The following is a 22,374-nucleotide window of genomic DNA, read 5'->3' on the forward strand; positions in this document are numbered from 1 at the left end:
TTAAAAATTGACAATAATTTAGGATCTTAGCTTTATTACTTCCTACTTATGTGAACTTGGGCAACTTCTTAATCTCACCTGTAAAGTGAAGTATGAATCAGCTCACCCTAATACTGGAATTGGTATTTATAACAACTTTATGAGGTTACTGTGCAAATTAAATGAAATCCTAAAATTAAATTGTTTAGTTCAGTGCTTGGCACACAGAGTGTCAATACATTTAGTTTTTTATTTTTTAAATAGCGACTATAGAGAATATATCTGCCTTCATTATATGTTGTTTTGCATATAATAGATGTTAAAATATTTGTTAAAAGACTACGTAAATTTGAAATATTAATATTCATGATAGAAAGTAAATATTAAGTAAAATACAAAAACTTTGTAAAATATATATTTATTACTTCAAATACATAACTATACGTATAGGAAAGTATTAGAAATTTGGTAATCCAAAATAACTTCTGGGTTGGAGTAGTGAGATTATTGTTTATTTATATATTATAAATATGTTTAACTTTAATATGTACCCTTTAAAATAATAATAAATGCAATTTCCTCTGTCTTCAGATTAAAGCAAAAGGAAGCATCTCCCAATCAGGAATCCATGTGTTGTCCATTATACCAGGGAAGAGTAAGTACTATCAGGATTTCCTATTTTTTCTCTCATATTGTCAAATCTTGGGCATTTTAGCAAGAATGAGTTAGTTTTACATTAGAGAAAATTGTCAACAGCCTTCTTCCATCAACCAAAGATGAGAAAGCTAATACAAAAGGATGCCATATAGATTTAGATTAATCCATCTAGCATTTTTTTCTTCTTTTTATAGCATTTCTTTATATTAAATTTTACTCCTAAAATAAAATATATTCACTTTATAATGGTTTTTAAAATGCAGAAAATAATTTAAAAATGCAGAAAATCAACAAAGAAAAATTTCACTCTGTATGTTTCTGTATGGTTTCTGTAATAGACTACCATACACTTTCTGCCTTAAAACCATGCAAATTTATTATTTAGAGTTCTGTAACTCAAAAGTCTCACTGGGCTAATAATCAAGGTGACTGTCAGCAGGACTACTTTTGTCTGAAGCTCTAAGTGATTATCTGTTTCCTTGCCTTTTCCAGCTGCTAAAGAACTCCTGCATTCCTTAATCCATGGCCCCTTCTTCTATCTTCAGTGCCATCACCACACCATCTTCAAATCTCTTACATTCCTCTCTCTCTCTCTTTGAGGTTGAAAAGTGAATATTTATTAGAATGGGAAATTAGTTCACAATAAATTACTAGTGCCATAAATATATGTAAACTAGATTTATCTGTATGATTACTTACTAAGTTATATAATGTCTAATCACTGGGTTATACACCTGAAACTAATATAATATTGTATATGAACTGTAATTGAAAAATGAAAGATTATATAAAAATAAAATATTGTATATAAAAAAAAAAGGAAAAATATTTCCAGGTCCTCATTCCTGCCTTTCTCTTTTAAACATCATTGTGATTACATTGGACCCACTTGAGTAACCCGATATAATCTTCCCATCTCAAGATCCTCGACTTAATCACATCTGCAAAGTCCTTTTTGCTATATAAAGTAACATATACACAAGCATTTGAGACTATGACATGAATATCTTGGAGGGTACATTATTCTGCCTGCCACACACTGCTCTCTGGCCCAAAAGATTCATATCCATCTCACATGCAAAATGCATTCACTTTATCCAACATCTTTTTTTTTTTAATTTACCTTTATTGTTGAAAGTATCACAGGTGTCCCATTTTTTTGCCCCCAATTGACCCCCTCCAGCCCGCCCCCACACCATCCCCAGGCCTTCACCCCATCATTGTCTGTGTCCATGGGTTATGCATATATGCATATAACTTCTTTGGTTAATTCTTCCCACCCTCCACACCCCTTCCCTCTACCCTCTGAAATATGATCCTCTGTTACATACATCAATGTCTCTGGATCTATTTAATTCATCAGATTCTTTTGTTCATTAGCTTCTTCTTAAAGAAGACCCTTCAACATTTCATGTACTGCTGGTTTGGTGGTGATGAACTCCTTTAGCTTTTTCTTGTCTGAAAAGCTCTTTATCTGACCTTCAATTCTAAATGATAGCTTTGCTGGGTAGAGCAATCTTGGTTGTAGTTCCATGTTTTTCATCACTTTGAATATTTCTCGCCACTCCCTTCTGGCCTGCAAAGTTTCTGTTGAGAAATCAGCTGACAGTCATATGGGTGCTCCCTTGTAGGTAACTAATTGCTTTTCTCTTGCTGCTTTTAAGATTCTCTCTTTGTCTTTAACCTTTGGCATTTTCATTATGATGTGTCTTGCTGTGGGCCTCTTTGGATTCCTCTTGTTTGGGACCCTTTGTGCTTCCTGGACTTGTAAGTTTACTTTCCCCAGGTAGGGAAAGGTTTCTATAATTATTTTTTCAAATAGATTTTCAATTTCTTGCTCTATTTACTCTCCTTCTGGCACCTCAATAATACGAATATTGGGCCTCTTGAAGTTGTCCCAGAGGCTCCTTATGCTATCTTCATATTTCTGGATTCTTTTTTCTTTTTTCTTTTCTGGTTGGGTGTTTTTTGTTTCCTCATGTTCCTAATTGCTGATTTGATTCTCAGCATCCTCTACTCTACTGTTGATTCCCTGTAAATTATTCATTTTGGTTCATGTAGTCTTCATTTCAAATTGGTATTTTATTATGTCATTGATTTTCTCAGTTGTTTTCATAATTATATGCTTGAGCATCCTTATAAACAAAATTCTGAGCTCTGTATCTGTTAGCTTGCTTGGTTCTATTTCATTTAGTTCCTCTTCTAGAGATTTCTTCTGTCCTTTCCTTTGTGACATGTTTCTTTGCCTCCACATTTTGGCTGCTTCCTGGTGTTTGTTTCTATGTAGTAGGTAGAGCTGCTATGTCTCCTGGAATTTGTAGAGTGGCTTTGTGTAGTAGGTGTCCTGTAGGGCCCAGTGGCTCAGCCTCCCCAGTCACCTGAGCTGGGCCTTCTAGGTGCTCCCCTGTGTGGGCTGTGTGCACTGTCCTGTTGTAGTTGAGCCTTGGTTGCTGTTGGCATCACTGGGAGGAATTGAATCCCTGGCCAATCAGCTGTGAGGACCAGCTGCAACTATAGCCAAAGAGCTGCTGTGTTGGAGACACCCCTATGGAGCAGGATTTACTTCAGTGGAGCTTTGGTGTTCACCAAGTGCACCCCTTGAGTGTGTCACTCGTGGATGTGGTAGGGTTGTAATCCAGCGTGGTCGAGTCTGACCACCAGGTGCACTGTCTCTGGGGCCTCTGGGGAGGTGCCAAGTCAGCCTGTGCCAGTGCCTTGCCCAGGGCCACCCAGCATGAGCTACACAGCAAACCGTAGTTGGCTGCTACTTGTGCTGGGCTTGGAGGTGCCCAAGAGAGGCAAAGCTATGAGCCAGTGTAGGCTGCCACTAGTGCCAGGCCTGGGGCCACTTATCAAGCCCTATGGGGCCCGCTGCTGCTTATTTGAGAGATTTTGGGAAAGTCCAAAGCATGAGGCTCAAGAGGCCACTTGCATAGAAAAGCCCCTGGAAATGGCCAGGATGAGCCTGCAGGTGGGGAGGGGCAGGGCCTCCGGGAATCACGGGGCGGGGCCAAAGGTGTGAGTCAGGTGCTGGCGATTCAAATATGGTGCCTGCCTGCCGGCTGTGTGCAGGGACGACTCGCCAAAGGAGCCATGGCCTCTGCCAGCCCTTCTGCCTGGGAGGAAGCCGCCCCTCCAGCTCTCGCCCGGATTTCAGGCAGGTTAGTTCCTCCCCAAGTTTCCAGGTCCTTTCAAGCTGCTGCCTGGCGCTGGGCTCAGAGGGAGCGCGTCTGAGTGAATCCGTGAGCTGGCCCTTTAAGAGGAGCTGCTGGGGCTCCCGCAGCCTCCAAGACCCTCAGGGACAGTCCCCGCTGGTTTCACAGCCCGTAGTTGTGGGGAAATCTCTTCCCGGCCCTGGAATACTGGGCTGGGGGCCTGCTGTGGGCCTGGGACCCCTCCCTCCTCTGGGAAACTTCCCACCACCGAGATTCCCTCCCGGGTTTAAACCGTGGCACCAGGTGTTTCCCTCCCGGGTTTACCCCGGGGCACCGGGTGTGGGCCCGCAGCCACGTCTCCGGGATTCAGCCCCGATCCCCCCACATCTCCCCCCCTCCTCCCGGTCTCTGTGCTGCTTCAGCTCCCTGGTTGTAGGGCTTCTGTTCAGCCAGATTTCAGGAGGTTCTGAGTGATGGTGGTTCTGTATTTTAGTTGTAATTTTGATGTGGTTGCGGGAGGCGGGGGGGGGGGGGGTGTGCAGTTGTTACCTGGGCCACCATCTTGTTTTTCCTCCCAGCATCTCTAAATGCTTCAATACATTATAACATTAACTCAAGTCCAAAATCTCATGTAAATTTCATGAACTCCAAAGTTCCAAATATCATCATCTGAATCATATAAATTAGGCGTCGGTGTGGCCCTAAGTATAATCAATTCTGACAAAATGGGTCATCAGTCCCAAGAAAGTTTGATATCCAGTTGTACAAACAACACTAGGTTTCAAGACCTGGTAAAAATCCTCTGTGGTTCATGTTTCTGCTCTCTGAGCTCAAGGCTCCACTCTCAGAATCATTCTTTTTCATAAATCATGACATATATGTTTGCAACTTAAAAGTTTAAGCAGCTTATATAATTGAATGAGTCTAATATCCTTATTTTACTTTATACTCTCTGTATCCCTTCTGGTCCAAGCTGGCAGTATTTCTGCTAATGTAAATTTCTCATAAATCTTGTGGGTCTCCCATGTGTCACAGGGACTCATGCTATTAAACAACAAGATTCTCCACAAATTTTTCTTGAATAATTTTATCTCCCTTTTTAGCTCTTGCTGACCTAGCTAAGGGGGTCTATGATTTTTCTCTTCAATTTTTGGGAAGAATTTGTTTAGACTTGGGTGTGTGTGTTTCCTTTAAATATTTGGTATAACTTATCATCATTGCATCCCTCTGGACATGGAATTTTCTCTGTGAGAAGGTTTTAGCTAAAAATTAATTTTCTTTAATAGGTAAAATACAGTTTAGGTTAGCTATTACTTCTTGAGTGAGATTTGATAGTGTGTAGCATTCAATGGCTTTGTCTAGTTCTCTAAATTGTCTATTTTATTGACATGAATTAGTCCATAATATTCTCTTACACTTTTTAACAGCTGTAATATCTTTAGCAATAGTACCTCATTAAGTCAAGATATTGATAATTTGCATTTTCTCTATTTCTTGATAAGTCATGATACAGGTTTATCAACTGTATTGATTTTCTTAAACAACTGGCTTTTGGTTGGATTGATTTTCTCTTTGTTTTTCTACATTTATGTCATGATATCTACTGATTTTTATCATTTATTCCTTTTGCTTACTTAACAGATAACATACTCTTCTTTTCTCAATTTTTTATGTGTAAGTTGAAGTCATTGATTGAGACTTGTCTTCTTTTCTAATATAGTTGTTGGTGCTATGCATTTACCTCAAAATACTGCTTTATATGCATCCTACAAATATTCACCTGTAATATTAAGGTTGTTGCGAATAGCATATCAAAACCAAAAGTGCCTCATAAAGCCATTTCATCAAAATTAGTTATTGTGATAGAGTTTAAATTTTATATGGGTTAAGTATCTAGAGGGATGGAATGAGAAGAAAGTGTCTCTTTTAGAAAAAATATACTTCATTTCATTTGATAATAACTATATAAAGGGTTGTTTTTCATTTGTCTTTGACTTGTAAAAAACTCAATGCTAAATTTAAGTACTCTAGTGTATAACTAATTTGCTAATAAAATTAATAAAATTAATTCCTGTCTATGTCTAATCATGCCCCAGAAATCCACCTTTATACAGTTTCAGTGTTATTGTTTCAAATTTATATTGATACTGCTGTGTTTCTGTATTTTCACCACAAGCTGACTTCAAGTCTTTTATAGATACAGGAAGGTCATATTTTTTTAAAGAATTTTATGCTACAAAATTAAACTTAGAACTTATAAGAAAATTAAACAGGTACATTATATAAGCACTATGCAATTCACACAGAAAGCAACCACTAAGATAAATACAGATAATTCTTTTATAAAAATCAGAGTCACAGTTTGTTTTATATGATCTCTTGTAAATCATTTGAGGGTAGCGACTGTGTTGCATTCTTTGAATTGTCTTCATGCATATGACAAGAATTGTGCTGATTTTGACCATGGATAGAGATAATTAAAAATTTCTAGAAGGTCTTCTCTCTGGACTTCTTCCTTAATAAATCTTTTATAATTTAAAAATTGAGACATGTACTGTTTTTTTCTACTTAAAGAAATTAACAAACTAACCTAAATTTTCAAGGAAAAATGTCATTAGTTTAGCATATATTTATTGAACACTACTACATAACACAATGCTATAAATGCAAGTCTTTTCTTATTTCAGTATACTCCAAATATGACTAAGTAAAAACTATTTGAGAACCTGTTCTTTATAAAATTGAGAACTCTTCCTAATCTATTTCTTTGAATTTCTTTATCTCCAGTGAAGGGGGTATTTTCCTTCTCCTTTCGAGTGGAATCAGACATTGCTCCTACTGCCCAGTTGCTTATTTATACTATTTTACCAAATGGAGAAATTGTGGCAGATACACAGAAACTCGAGGTTGAAAAATGTTTTGCCAATAAGGTGGGTGTTTTGTTTAAGCCCAATCCTTTTGTACAACTCCCTTGTTGAAGTATGGAAAGTAAGAACATACATACAATATGCATTTATAGCAAGTAAACATTTCTGTAATGAGACCTATATTTAGGTTATCCATGTCTTAAGATACAATGATCTAAAAAAATTTTTATCAGTGGATTCTGATATAAATTTCCAATTCTACCTTACTAAAGAATGCTATTAAAGCAGAAAATGTGTCCAAGAGCCTAGTTTCTATCCTGTTGGGATGTTCTGTGTGTTTTATATGAACCAGAAGAAATTCCTGCTTTGAACTCATTGCTAATCATGGACTGTTAGTTGTTTGTTAAATCTTGGAATAGCCCTGTTATGCAACAGCTTTCAACACACTTTATTTATTCTAGCAGTTGTCTCTTTGTGGTACAAAACATGAAAACTCCTGTGTAACACCGTGAAACTGCCATATAGAAGCAAAGCTCCATGGATCTTATGTCAAATATCTTTTAACTTATCATTGATCAGATATGGAGATCAGTTATGAAAAATAATAATTATAGATGAAGATTTATGCAGTATTTAGAAGAAAGTCGACTTTTTTTATTTACCACAAAAAAATTATAGAAGAGGGCTATTAAAGTTAAAAATTAAGGCCTCTAGAAGCTGGACATTCTGACAGGATGAAGAGCAGAGTAAAGAGTGGCTGAGAATGTGAGGAAAGATCCAGGTCAGTTTAAGACGTGTGTTCCTTCAAATAATATATTTTAAATATTTTTTTCAATCTTTGTTGGGGTCAAGAAAAATTGTTTTCTATTTCAAAGTTCATATACCCCTTTCTTACTTTAAAAATAACAGATTTAGTATATACATTAAATACTATGTAACAGTTTAAACTGCCTGTCATTCTTAACTGGATATAATTACTCATTGAGGATAACATTGCTTAATATAGATAGGTACAGACTCCCAAAATATGCCTTCAAGTTCTTTTTTGGTTCTCACATCAGTAAAGCATTTTATGTTTTCTAACACATTCAGTTCTTAGCTAAAAGTGTTTTCAGTTGATTATAATTCCAAATAACTGACTTGATATGGACATATTCACAAGCATATTATAATGAACTTAAACTTTATAAAAATAAAAACAAACATGTTTAAGATAAAGCTCTCCATAAGCAGTATTTTCATAATATATTGAACTATAGAGCTGACTACTATTACATCTTGAGGAAAAATCAAGTATTTCTTTTTTTCATATATGTCTCATAATACATAGATCCAAACCATTTTATTAATTCACTAAACAGAGTAATGGTTATTATGATTTAATTAATCATAATTAAATTCAGCAATACAAGTAAAACATTATTTTACTAAACACACTGACTTTATATTCCAGTCCAAATCAGCTTTCAGTTCAAGAACCTAGGTTACCTGATCTTCTACAGTAACTTAATTCTAAATTATTTTATTTTATGTTTTGACTATAAGATAAAACTCAGATTTTACTCAAGAAATGTTTACACAAATATAAGGAAACAACAGCCCCACTTACCAACGAATTGCTACTGGCCAAAGCAGAACCAAATCTCTGAAAAAATTGTGCATAATTTTCCATTATTTTGTAGTTTTTATTCTTTACTCACAGTTCTTTGAATTTTCTCAACCAATTGATCTTTAGGAGGCATATTAGCTGTTTAATTTTTAAAACCTGATACACATCTGATCCTGATCAACATTACTATACTTCTTTAGAATGTCAGATGACTAAGACTGCCAACCAGAGGAGACTTGAATTGTCTGGTCTCAGAGGTCAAGTGTGATTTTTTTCTCCCCAGCACCATGCAAAATACATATATTCATAAAAACAAACAAACAAAAACACTGAATGGAGATAGGTCAGCTACAAGATATGTATCTTTGTTAGCATGCATGTTCTCATTTCCATCCAGGATTCTATCTCATTGTGATCCAGACCAACTTACAGTTCACCAGTTGTAGAGGGATTGGGAAACCTGAGTTTACTGGAACCACATTTTCAGTTTATTCCAGAGATGGTTAACCAGTCGTCCCTAGGTGGATTCACCTCTGAATACTGCTCTAAAATAGATGAAGAGAAAGGAAGTGTAGAAAGAACTAGGCCTAGCCTGGGGTGGAAGTCACTTTTGAGATTGTAATAAAAGATTTACTGCTATAATCATGTTCTCTTGACAGGTAAATTTGAGCTTCTCCCCAGCCAACAGCCTGCCAGCCTCAGAGACCAACCTGAAGGTCACAGCCACTCCTCAGTCCCTCTGTGCCCTTCGAGCAGTAGACCAGAGCATGCTGCTGCTGAAGCCCGAAGCTGAGCTCTCGCCTCAATCAGTGAGTCCTATTTCAGCTTTGAATATTAGGAAATGCACATATGATAGGACCATTTTTGGAAGTTGGAAATTATAATTACAAAGGACATGTTCTTCAGCATGTCAGGCATAATGTATTGTTATGTATGAGTTGAAATTCAATTCAGTTCCATAAAAGACATTGCACAGGGTTCTCATGTATCATCTCATTTCATTCTCTGTTGTAATATACTCTCAGTGAAGGAGCAATCTGCTCACCACAACATTCTCTGTGCCCAGCACAGTGCTTTACATATAAAAGATGCTCAACACATTTTAATGAATGAGTCATGAATAATAATTCTTTAAGGTGGGTATTATTACCTCAATTTTATTAATGAAAAACACAGCTAGGATAGACTGAGAAAATATAGAAAGAGTATGCCAAAAATATATTTTAAAGGTGGAATTTGAACTTAATTTCACTCGATGCCACTTCTGCTGCACTACATTTCAAGTTAGTACGCAAAATGCCAGATTTTTAAGCTTTCTTTAAAATCCAGGCACTTACTCACTGATTTTAACTGTAAACAAAAGAGAGTTTCCACTGCAACTTGTCTTTTCAAGAGCCTGTTATAATACAGCATTTTTAAAAGGGTCCCATAGTTTACACGTTTCCTGGTCCATTTATTTATTTAACAAATATTCATGACATCAACTATTCATTTCCACTCCAACTTGTCCTTTCAAGAGTCTGTTATAATAGAGCATTTTCAAAAGGGTCCCATAGTTTACACGTTTCCTGGTCCATTTATTTATTTAACAAATATTTGTGACATCTTGACTATAGGATGAATACTGCTCTAGAAATAGGAGCTCTAATGGTGAGCGATCAGATGTGGTCTCAGATCATTTTAGACTTGTAGTCTTGTGACATATTAAAAACAAACAAATAAACAACAAAAACATATAGTAGTTCCCAGTTTTGATAAGTATAATAAAAGGAATAACCTGATGTTCAGATAAAGAAGAAAAAAAGAGTTGAACAATTTTTGCTACAGTGATTAGGGGTGTCTTCTTAGATTGCCAGGTTGTGGAGGGACAGGGCAGGCGTTACAGCGAGTGAGAGCAGGGTGCCCGAAGGCGTGAGGTCAGAATAAGGAAAAGTGCGGAGCGCTCTAAAAACGGGATAAAGATGGCAGAGCCACAGGTGGACTGGAAAACAAAGAAGTTCGTGGCAAGACTGGTAACTTGGAGTGGAGTTTGGAGGTGACAGTAAATGCAATAGTAAATTACTGAGAAGTTTTAAGCAGGAGAGTGACAGTTTAGATTTATCTGCTAAGAAGATCCTGTTTGCTGCTGAAAGTATGAGAACAAGAATGAAAGAATGGACACAGTTAAGGGGTTATTGTTGTAGCTCAGATAAGAAATGACAGAAACCAGAGGAGGAGGTCTCATGAGTCCAACATGTGTTTAGCGGCCTGAGCACCACGTGACTGCTGGTGGCTTTATTAGGGGCCAAAGCTGACCTGGAATTGATTTATTCCAGAGAAAAAACTGCACCTAGTTTTTTCTCAAGCTAAAAATATTCTTAAAATAGTAGATTTTTTTTAAAAATTTTTTTAACTTGGTAAGAACTTAATCATATAAAATGGAGAAAGGAACTGATTCAGGCATTTACAAAGGTTATTCCTGGGTGATGGGATTTTAAGTGGCCTTTCTCTCATTACACTTTTCTGTACTAGCCACGTTTTCTGCTTCCTTTTAAAAGTAAGCATTTGGGCTGGGAGACAGGTGACTTGGGTCTTATTGTTACACCACCAAAATGGGAACTGAGACTTTGATCAGTTAATTTGATTTACTTCTATACTCCTTCCTTTTGTACAAGAGGCTTAGGATCCACAACCTTTACTATCTCTCCGTGATTCCTTGTATTGTTTTTTTAATATTGACATGGGAGTGTTCAACACTATAATCTTTTAAATCCCAGATTGAACACTATCGCACTTAAAGTAAGGGGAAAAAACCCACAAGAGTTTTTCCTTTCTTTTCTCGATTTCGCAGGTCTATAACTTGTTACCAGTAAAGGATAGCTTTTATGTTCACTATGGTGGTTTCATGAATGACGACATTGAAGGATGCGTGATTGCAGAAGACATAACGCACAATGGAATCATTTACACACCAAAGCAGATCCTGGATGAAGATGATGTGTACAGTATCTTTGAGGTAACTCTTCTTCTTAAAAGCATAGCCAAAATTGATCCTAGGTCTTTGTAAGCTGGACAAAAAATAGACTTCTAAGGTCTAGACTCTGATCCTGCCCCCATACAAAGCTATGATTAACAGAAAAAACATGAACACCTCAGACACATAGCTAACTCTGGATACATACAGATATTTAATCATGAATTTCTCTGGCAGTTTAAATAGCAAGTGGTAAACGTTTAGGGCCCACAACCCTAATTCAGTTGACCTCAAAGCTAGGTGCCACTGTCATATGCCTCTCTCAGTGATCCGCAGAAATTCTAATATGTGAAAAAAACATTTTCCATAGTTCGTCTGGTACCCCTGGAAATGTGAGTACCTCCCTGGCAGCCATTATAGTTGTCATTTGCACATTAAATACTTGTTGAATGACTGACTATACAAAGTACAATACTTGAGCCATCTCCCTCAGGGCAGTAAAATTTCAGGAAACTGAAAGTAGCCTTTCATGAAGAAAACAGTTCCAATACTTGGGGTAGAGATGTTAGCATGCTTTAGGTATGTTAGATAAAATGGCAATCTTTGGATTTAACTATTTCATAAAGGAGTTTATCCAGGTTGTGAGACTAAATCTGACCAATACGAAACAGGAGTAAAAAGTCTCGTTATACTTTGAGGAAAACATACACCATCTTCCAGGAGAGGTCTGCGGCCCGGCCGAGGGCAGTGCAAGCTCCCTCTGTGGGACCTTCAGGCTCACAGTCCGCCGGCGGTGGAAGGACGGCAGGAGGCCTCTAGGTTGATTAGCTCACTGTTTCATCTTTAAACATTTAGTTATTTTTGTTCGGTTGATTTCTTAATTGAATTTATTGAGGTGACATCGGTTAATAAAATTATACAGGTTTCAGGTATATAATTCTACAGCACATCATCTGTATATCGTATTGTGTGCTCACCACCCCAAGCCAAGCCTCCGTCCGTCACCATGCACCCCCCTACCCTCTCCCGCCCCCCCCTTCCCTCTGGCAGCCGCCATGCTGTTGTGTCCATGAGTCTTTTTTTTTTTTTTGCTTAATCCCTTCACCCTTCTCACCTAAACATTTATTTCTTAAGTCTTCCTCCCTCCCGTGTATTTCTTATTTCTATTGCTCCCAGCACTGACCACTGTGCTGAGTCCTACAGTTCCCCACAGTTTCCCATAAAACATAAACAAAGCAAAGTTTACTAAGACTATGAAAAAAATCTCCAAACCTACAATTTCAAATGGAAAAAAAGATTACTCTCTGCGATAAAGCTATGAGGTATATAAGTTTGTGTGTGTGTGTGTGTATGTATGTTATATGTGTATATATGTTATATTTGTTTTGGGGGAAGGAAGGGAAGAAAACATCCAAGGCTAAAATACTCCGTATCCTGGATAAAAAAGATAATTAAAGAGGCATCAGCACAGGGCAGACGAAATTCAGAAATGAGAATCAGAAGACGGGGGTTCTAATCCCAACTTCCATTCACTTCCTGGACGAACTAGACTTTCTGTGACTCCACTGTCATATTTATAAAGTAGCTCTCTTCTCTATTGTGTGGAACTTTCACTATTCAGTGAGCTATATGTATAATAATACTGAAAGTATAATACAAATGTGAGAAAATACTCCAGTCTCAAGATTGGATTGCCAGTATGCTCTGATAATTCATTGTCTCCTAGTCTGCAGGATTAAATATTTTTTCCAACTCAAAAATCCACAAGCCACATTTCTGTCAGCTGCCTCGGGGATACCCAGGAGCCCCTATGGCCTATGCGAGTGCTCCAGGTGAGATTTATTTCTCTGCTAGAATAATAGAAAATATTATGTTTCTATTATAAAATAATAGAAAATAGAACAACAATTGCTTTGCTAGGCTGAATTGAGAGAAAAAGCTATTTTTCTAAGTATGGAATGTTGTGACCCTGTAGCAACTTCTTGGTAAATTTTCTTCAATTAACATTTTTCCTCTAACAAATAAGATTTTTAAAGCAATTATTGTTTCTCTCTCCTCTCTTCTCTCTCTCTCTCTCTTTTTTTCTCTCTCTCTCTGTCCTCTCTCCCTCATCAAAATTGACAGATTTTTTTTGTCCTGGCCTTTAATAGTCTTGCTACCTCAAATTCTCCTATCCACTGGGGATTCATTACCTGAATTAGTCAGGATAAGCTAGGTTATCCTGCAGTAGCAAACAAACCCCCACGTCTCAATGACTAAGCATATAACGGTTTGGGTTGCTTATTTTTCACACAAAAACTGCTTGTGAGTCCAGAAGCTCTCCAGAACAGCTCCCTACCAATCGTGAGTTGAGAGTATTCATTCTGATTTCACCCTGTGACTCCATGCCCTCCAACGTGCCTTTCAAGGTTACTACCATGGGGAAGCGGTGTAAGTTTGCACATGACTTTTATGGGCAGCGGGGGAAGTGACATATATCACAGTCACCCTAGCTGCAAGGGAGGCAGAGAAATGTGCAGGAGCATATGGAGAGTAATTGTCCCTGTCATATTCTTTTATGGAAATCAAAGTGATTTTGATATATTGAACAAAACAGAATAATGCATTTTTTGACAGATATACTACTAGTCTCTTGGTGTGTTTCAAGTATACCTGGAAATGAGGAAAAGTTAAGAAGATTCTAACACTGAGAATTCTTTTCTACTGCTATCAGGTCTCGAGAAGTTCCTCTCTGCATGCTTCGATGTTAATACGACTTTCTAATAAGAAATATGGCGGTATAAAATAATACTTTGTTTTTAATAAAATGAACACATATTTTTTAGAAGTAAAAATTCTTTCCCTGGGAAGACAAGGAATAAAGTTCTAGTGGAAAACAGAGGAGTGACTATGAATATTCCCCCCACAGAAAGAAAATTCTGTAGAGTGAAAACACTATGCTAAGAGCAAAGGGACCTGTTTGTATCATATCTCTATCTGGTATGACATATATGGCTTTAAAATGGGAACCTTTTGGAGGTTTCATTTCTTCATATCTAAAATCAGAATTATAACACCAAAGTCACTGAGATATTGTGAGCATAAAATGAAAAAATATAATTATGATTCCATGTAACAGCATGTTCTCTGTTAAGAAAAACTTAAAAGAACTATTACTTTATTTTCATATCCTTTTTAAAAACAAGTGTATAATTTTTTCCAATCCTAAGAGAAAATGCATTGATGAAATGATCCAGCAAACCTAAAACTGGACTACCATCATTACATTTTTTATCCCAAATATTTTGCAATACTCCTTACAAATTTTGCATTTGCTGTCACTTATCCATTCTTTCCTTTTCAGTTACACCACCTTTGTCCTGTCCCTCATTATTTCATAACCAAGTCATTACTTAAAAATCATACTAATTTGCCTTCCTTGCCCCCAGTTTTTCTCTACTTCAACCTGTCCTATCTACTGTGGAAGGCATATTACCCTTACACATCGCTTTTTTCATGTCACTTGTTTATCATACAAAGTCATTACTTCCAAAATTCATAGAAGTATTGTACTTAAGGTTTTAAAAGAGCATGTCCAACTCTAATATTATCTTTATATATCTTTTGATCTCTGGAGTAACACTTTAAGCAGTCTATTTGTCCTAATCTTCATGGTATTTTATTATATAATTACACCTACTATTTACTCAGCTATGTTAAACACACCCAGATAGACATTCTGCTCCAGAGGGTAAGTTTTTGGAGCATCCCTTCTGATCTCTGTGCATACTTGGATTGCCATTTCCTTGAAATGCCTTCTTCATGTTACTGTTTCTCACCCTTCAATTATCATCTTAAAGGCTACTTTGGAAAAGTCTTTTCTGGCCAATCTAAAGTTCATTTTCTGTCTTTTATTGAGTCTCCAGTCTATAATACATACTGTACTATATCCTATTTTTTATGTCTCCATATCTCATTCACTGTTAAATAAAAAAAATCATTCCTAAAATCCTCCTGTAGTAGCTCCTGTCCATTCCTCTAGTCTGAGTCTTACCACAAATGGAGAACACAGGGTCATTATTTCAGTATAAATGCAATATTTGGTGTATTAAATTACTCTTTCTTCTTTCTTCCACCGGTTAAATAATGAGCTTAAGGAGACCTACATTTGTTTTCATTTCTAGAGAAAAACACATTTACCTCTAGACTGAAGAAGTAAAAGGATTAGACTTCCTATCTAAGTAACAAGCTGGTTGGTTAAATTGTTCCAATAGTAAACACTGCCTGAGCAACTGACCTTTTTCTACTTGATAAATAAGGCAGCTGTAAAAAGTCAATGATACAAATGAGGTTTACATTGGGCTCTGAATGTTTCCTTTACATAGCGGGTCCACCAGGCTCACCTGTAGCATATGAAGCTCTGCCTATTCCAATGAGGAGAGAAGACCTTCCAGCTGAGAGAGTAAAAGAGACAGTCCGGAACTATTTCCCAGAGACCTGGATCTGGGACTTGGTGCCACTCGAGTAAGTTGTGTGTTGCCTGGAATTTCGTTTAGGAGAAGGTCTGAATTCTCCTCTGTGCTTCTGCTGTTATCCTCTGTTCCCGATCCTTTCCATTGTGCTCCACCCCTTTCTGGTAAATATTTAGGTTCATAGTTCATTTATCTCATAGTGAAACAATGCAGCTTTTTTTCTAATTTGGTCTTGAGGTACTGAAAATAATAGAAAACAGGAAGCTAGTCTCACCCCTAAAAAGAAAAGACAAACTTTCAGAGACTTCATCAATAGTGACAAACCTTATAGAAAGCTTTCATTTACCACTCTAGGTCACTAAGTTACCTGCGTTAGAATCAGCTACAGTCCATGCCAGAAGGGGGGAGGGACTGACTCACTCTCCTCTCTTTTTCTTTTCATCAGTTCGTCAGGCAGCAGTGAGTTGGCAGTCACGGTCCCTGACACCATCACACAGTGGAAGGCCAGCGCGCTCTGCTTGTCTGGAACAACGGGGCTTGGCCTCTCCCCCATCATCTCTCTTCAAGTCTTCCAGCCCTTCTTCCTAGAACTCACTCTCCCCTACTCTGTGGTGCGAGGAGAAGCCTTCACACTCAAGGCCACTGTGTTCAACTATTTGTCCCACTGCATTCGGGTAAGGGCACTTCTTTAGAGGTGAGCAACAGCAGAAGGAGGGAACACAATCACCACTGACTACCTAGGCCTCCTAGGTAATCTCCTTGCGAATCATAATTGAATAGGTGTAACTTAATTTTGGAATGGAATAGGTAAGAGCAAAACTACCTGACAGGTCCAAGGTGCTACAGTTATATAAAACTGAGATCTATATTATCTGTGTATTCTTTTTAAAAGATATATATATTTATTGATTTTTAGAGAGAGGAAGGGAGAGGGAGGGAGAAAGAGAAACCTCGATTGGGCTGCCTCCTGCACGCCCCCTACAGGTCCTGACCGGGGAATTGAATTGGCAACCGTTTGGTGCCTAGGACAATGGCCAGCCAACTGAGTCCCATAAGCCAGGACTATCTGTGTATTCTTAATTTCAGAGATTATTTCCACCTGATTACTTTATTTTTTTCACTCTAAGGAAGATATCTCTTCCTTGTGTTGGCACAAGCCTAAATCCTGGCCATTTATTCTAATTCCTGTCAGTTTTTCAATTCCCTTATTGCAAACCTCTAAACAACAAAGTATTGGACAGGATTTTCCCTGTTTGGACAACTTCCCAAAGCCTCTCAACTAGTATGTGTTGTCCCTCTAAGCTCCAGTCCCCTGTTCCTGACCCTCTGCCTGTGTCCTTTCTCAAACTCGTGGGTGGGTCTGGGGGACAGGTCAGCGTGGAGCTGGAGGACTCTCCTGCCTTCTTGGCTGTCCCAGTGAGGAAGAAGGAAGAATCTCACTGCGTCTGTGGAAATGGGCGGAAAACTGTGTCCTGGGCTGTGACCCTCAAGTCACTGGGTGAGCGGTGATGATTTGCTTTCCCCTCTGACCCAAATAGATGTTTTTTCTCCTCTAATAATGATCGACTGAAAGAAAACCATTACCTATGTTGGACAAATTTAAAAAGAAAAGAGAAACATTCAATATAGAATCACTGTGTTAACTCCTTAAGAATCTCATCCCTCAGGGAAGGTGAATTTCACAGCGAGCGCGGAAGCCCTGCAGTCTCAGGAATTGTGCGGCGGTGAGGTGCCCAAGGTCCCCGCACTTGGACAGAAGGATACTGTAGTCAAGCCCTTATTAGTTGAGGTATGTAGACATACTTCCTCAGAGACCGTATTATATAAGAATGTATTATCTAGTATCTATGTGGCAGTGATGTTTAATTCCCCAAAATATGGATGTATCCACAACTCAATTTTTTACTAACATTTTCTCCTCTATTTAAGAGTGACTGATCTTTCTCTTATACATTCAGTGTCACTTTATTTTTTTATTCTTTCTTTCAATATAAAGCCTGAAGGAATAGAAAAGGAGGAAACTTTCAACACACTCCTCTGTGCACTGGGTAAGTGTAAAAAATAGACAAAATTCTCATGTTTCGCCACTTGCCAAAGTATACGGTTATAAAATGACCTTTGAGGCATGTTGTCCTCTAGGAGAAAAAAAATTGTATACTTTCCCATGTACAAATCTAAGGATATTTGATAAAGAAGAACCTTTTTTTGATGAAGGCATAGAGAAGTTAAAAGAAAAGATCTTGGCTGATAATAAAGACAAAGGCTGATGACTGTGGGACAAGATTCCTTCCAATACAAAACAGTGTTTCCCAAACTTCTCTCTAAACAATTTTCAAAATACTGAAATATCTGTGTGCTATTAGTATTATTTATTATTCAACTAATAGTTTAAATGCACTCGTGTTTTTTATTTAAACAATCGTTTTAAGAACTTTAGGTCTAATCTGCTCTTGGAGCACATCCAGCATGTTCTAATATCTTGAGTATTTTCACTTTTTGTTCCTTTTCCCTGGAAGTCTCTTCCCGAGATATCTATAAATCTTAATCCCTGACTTACTTAAAGTCTCAAGTCACCTATGATTGTTTATCAATGAGCTTTTTAGTAGGTAGCCCCCTCCCCACACCCTGCACTTCCTGATTTGTTTTTTATTATTAGTTCACCTCTATAAACACTCACTCTGCTTTAATTTTCTCTACAAAACTTAACATCTATTATTCTAAATATTGATTTGTTGCCTTGTTACTCTCATTAAAATGAAAATTCCAGGAAGTCAAGGAGTTTGTTTTGAAAATTGTTATATAATTGTACTTAAAACAGAACCTATACATAGCACAGACTTCATGCATATTTATGGAATAAATGTAATTTTAAAAACTAACAATATTGGAAATGAACATAAACAATGAATAGAAGGAAATAAGTCAACCATGAGGTGTGCACATAGGAAATCTATAGTAAGTTAGCACAAATATAGATGATTAATAGGAACTACATTGTGAGATGACTCATGACTTTAGGAGAAACTTGGATTGCACCAAAGACATTGCATAAGAGCCAAGAGAAATGAGAGGTTGGATTTTGATCATATAAAAAAAATATTCAAACAAAAATAGAACATTTATCTCTTTTTTCCTCTCTGTTACATATATATATGTCTTCTTTCTTTAGAAACTGGAGTACCTGAAAAGTTGTCACTAAAAGTTCCTTCAAATGTGGTTGAAGGATCTGCCAGAGCAACATATTCAGTTTTGGGTGAGTCTCCCAGCCCAAAGAAAGCAACTGTCTGTCTCCATAATTCTAGCGCATAGGCCCTCACCACCCATGGTTAATGAGATCACTGGCTCTAGTCCCTGGGTTCAGAGAAAGTGCACTAAGCTAAGGATTTCATTGTCTTCATCAGAAAGGGGGTTGAGTAGATGTTGTGCTGTATATCTTGATGTGCTCTAAAAAGTAAGAAGGGTCATCTTTCTGTATCCTCACCTGCAAAGGACTGAGTATGTGGCGATGCTTCCTATATATTAGAATATAGTTGGTTTTTACCAGACATGCCACTCATCAAAAAAGATATATCCTGCCCTGCCGGGCATGGCTCAGCGGTTGCGTGTCGACTTAGGATCCCGGTGATCGGGGTTCAATTCCCAGTCAGGACATATGCCCGGGTTGTGGGCTCGATCCCCAGTCGGGGGCGTGCAGGAGGCAGCCAATCAATGACTCTCTCATCATTGATGTTTCTATCTCTCCCTCTCCCTTCCTCTCTCTGAAGTCAATAAAGATTTTTTTTAAAAAAAAAAAGATATATCCTGCCATTCAGTTTTTTCCTTGTTTTTTTCCATCCTTGAACCATCTACTTTACTTTTCCTACTTTTCTCTCTTTTTTTTTTTTTTTTTTGGTATTTCTTCACCTCCTATGCTCTCTTGTCCTCTCCCTAGGTGTGTTGACCTCTCAATTAGCCAGCATCTATCTTCCTATTCCAACATAAACAAACTCTGAGTTCCTCTGATTTTTCTGTCTTTCATTCCCCAGGTGATATACTAGGTTCTGCAATGCAAAATCTTCAGAATCTTCTCCAGATGCCCTATGGTTGTGGAGAGCAGAATATGGTCCTTTTTGTTCCTAACATTTATGTTTTGAACTATCTGAACGAGACACGACAGCTGACAGAGAAGATCAAGTCCAAAGCCATTAGCCACCTCATCAGTGGTAAGAGATTACCCCAATAAGAGAAACAAAACATTTAGTCCCTAAATATATCCTTCAGTGAACTCAAATCAGTGTCCCTTTGGTTAAGATTTAATAATTTATGTTGCTATGATATCCAATAAAATGTCTCAGTCAGAAAATTCAATGGCATCATTAAGTCTTGGAGATATCTTAATAAAATAGCAAATGAGCCTATGACTCCTCAACAGGTTTTGAGGAAAAGACTGATTAATAATCTAGCATCTCTGCTATTTCATAAATCTATGAAAACTTCTTCTTCAGGGTACCAAAGGCAGTTGAATTATAAGCACAGAGATGGTTCATACAGCACCTTTGGGGAACGTGGTGGTACAAGTCAGGGAAACACTTGGTAAGATAATTATTTCCATATGTTTTTTATAGATCCATAATATTCAGAATTATGAAAATAGCTATTTCATATTTGGAGTTCTTTTATGGAAATCTGTTATCCTTTTAAAACTCATGTGTGTCATCACACTGGGTGATCTCACCATTCATCTGTGAAAGCTTATCTTCTCTGATAGCACAATAGACGGCAGTAAAACAAGGATCCCCAAGATGGAAATATAAGGCAGAAAGTGCCATAACGTGAAATGATCAAGGAAGGAGCTTCTCTATTATACAATAAGAAATGGGAGCCTGGAAAGGACAGAAGGAGTTGTGACGCAGTAAAATCATTTAGAAAATGATTTTGGTGGTAGGAAGGCTTGGAGGCTCCAGCACTTCATGAGAAAAAAATGTGAAAAGCATCAACTCTGGAGAAACCAATAAAATTGAAAGATTTACAAAAGAGATTCATGTTTGTTGGAAAAACAAGAGAATATTCAGTATTCTAATATCATTTCGCCCCAATAATCCCCTTCACTGGATTATGAGCATCGTGGCTGGAGGCAGTACACAAAGGGAGCTTGTCCTCACGTCTCGGTTTCTTCTTTGCTGGACAGGCTCACTGCATTCGTGCTTAAGGCCTTTTCTCAAGCCCAGTCATACATCTTTGTGGAGGACTCACACATCATGAATTCGCTCAACTGGCTCTCACAGAAGCAAAAGGAAAATGGCTGTTTCCAGCGCTCTGGATCACTGCTAAACAATGCCATTAAGGTGATACCTTTAACATTGTTCCAGATCCTAAAGATGGTGATATGTCAGAGCAATGATGCTCCTGCTGGTTCCTCAAGTCCTGGTGGCATAGCTTTGAGGGAGGGTGGTAGACGCTGCAGCTTCTGAAATCTAGCATTCATTAGCAGTTTTTTATTAAATGAAAATAGTGTACAATAAAAACTCCATACATTACTAAAAGTGAGGGAAAGGGATTTAGGACAGATTCAAGAATTTTAGGGTGGAGGAAAACCAATAGTATTACTCAAGAAAAGATGCTTTCTGGTGAAGATGCCCATGGGGAAATGTAGACCTAGCAACTCTGGCTAATGAACATTGGAGTGTTTCAGCATCTCTGCCTCTGATCCTTACAGGGTGGAGTAGATGATGAGGTGACGCTCTCTGCCTACATCACCATTGCTCTGCTGGAGATGCCACTGCCTGTCACTGTATGTACTAGCACGTTCCCTATACTTGCCTCTCACAAATGTAAGAAAAAAAAATCATGAAACTCTGAATCTCTGAGGAAATGAGTTGTGGTTTTGTGTTATTTAATTTTGATATATTTTACTGGAACACAAAGGACTACATTGTTTTGGAAGCTGTAGAGGAAATTATTCTCTGATTCGATCTGTGAGGTTGTACAGGCACATTGGGACTTTTAATCAGGAATTAGCCTGGGAACAGTTTGTTAGCTTGGTTCTGCTATCTTAGGATCTCCTTTCATCTTCTTTATAGCACCCAATTGTCCGCAATGCTCTATTCTGCCTGGAAAGGGCATGGGTGTCCACTTCAGAAGCCCAAGGAAGTTTTGTCTATACCAAGGCATTATTAGCCTATGCATTTGCCCTAGCAGGAAACCAGGCCAAGCGAAGTGAGCTGCTTCAATCACTGGACAAAGAGGCTGTGAAAGAAGGTAAGAGCTGCTACTGCAAAATTTACTACCAAAAATCACTAGTGATCAGAAGAAAGGAGAGGACATGATGAACTCACACCTATCATGTCATTTATATTATATTATATTATATTATATTATATTATATTATATTATATTATATTATATTATATTATATTATATTATATTATATTATATTATATTATTATATTATATTATTATATTATATTATATTATATTAATTTTTTAGTTTATTAATTATATTATATTTTATATTATATTGATAATAAGAATAACTATCATTGATCAAAAAATTTTCTAGGTAACATGAATTATTTTTACACTTTATTGACTCTATACAGCCCAACTTCTAATATCATACAAGTATGTAATAAGCAGAAAGACACAATGGGATTTGTTGGAACCTTAATTTACTTTCTTGGCAAAGATTTGCTGGATTGGTGATTACTTAATATTTTTACTTCAT

General features: G+C 37.5%; 1 protein-coding gene across 1 annotated transcript in view; it reads left to right on the forward strand.

Moving 5' to 3' along the window:
* The window catches only part of LOC308552018 (pregnancy zone protein-like), a 42,779-nt gene that overhangs the window by 15,253 nt on the left and 5,152 nt on the right, over nucleotides 1-22,374 (forward strand). The window contains exons 13-28 of the mRNA XM_081126976.1: nucleotides 571-634; nucleotides 6,579-6,721; nucleotides 8,927-9,076; nucleotides 11,098-11,262; nucleotides 12,947-13,052; nucleotides 15,585-15,723; nucleotides 16,117-16,345; nucleotides 17,043-17,169; nucleotides 17,339-17,460; nucleotides 17,668-17,719; nucleotides 18,841-18,924; nucleotides 19,697-19,873; nucleotides 20,156-20,243; nucleotides 20,839-20,995; nucleotides 21,367-21,441; nucleotides 21,731-21,908. Of these exons, the coding sequence (XP_080983102.1) occupies nucleotides 571-634; nucleotides 6,579-6,721; nucleotides 8,927-9,076; nucleotides 11,098-11,262; nucleotides 12,947-13,052; nucleotides 15,585-15,723; nucleotides 16,117-16,345; nucleotides 17,043-17,169; nucleotides 17,339-17,460; nucleotides 17,668-17,719; nucleotides 18,841-18,924; nucleotides 19,697-19,873; nucleotides 20,156-20,243; nucleotides 20,839-20,995; nucleotides 21,367-21,441; nucleotides 21,731-21,908 (2,056 nt within the window). The remainder of the gene's footprint in view (nucleotides 1-570; nucleotides 635-6,578; nucleotides 6,722-8,926; nucleotides 9,077-11,097; nucleotides 11,263-12,946; nucleotides 13,053-15,584; nucleotides 15,724-16,116; nucleotides 16,346-17,042; nucleotides 17,170-17,338; nucleotides 17,461-17,667; nucleotides 17,720-18,840; nucleotides 18,925-19,696; nucleotides 19,874-20,155; nucleotides 20,244-20,838; nucleotides 20,996-21,366; nucleotides 21,442-21,730; nucleotides 21,909-22,374) is intronic.

This window comes from Miniopterus schreibersii (assembly GCF_964146895.1).
Source record: "Miniopterus schreibersii genome assembly, chromosome: 2".
NCBI lineage: Eukaryota > Metazoa > Chordata > Mammalia > Chiroptera > Miniopteridae > Miniopterus > Miniopterus schreibersii.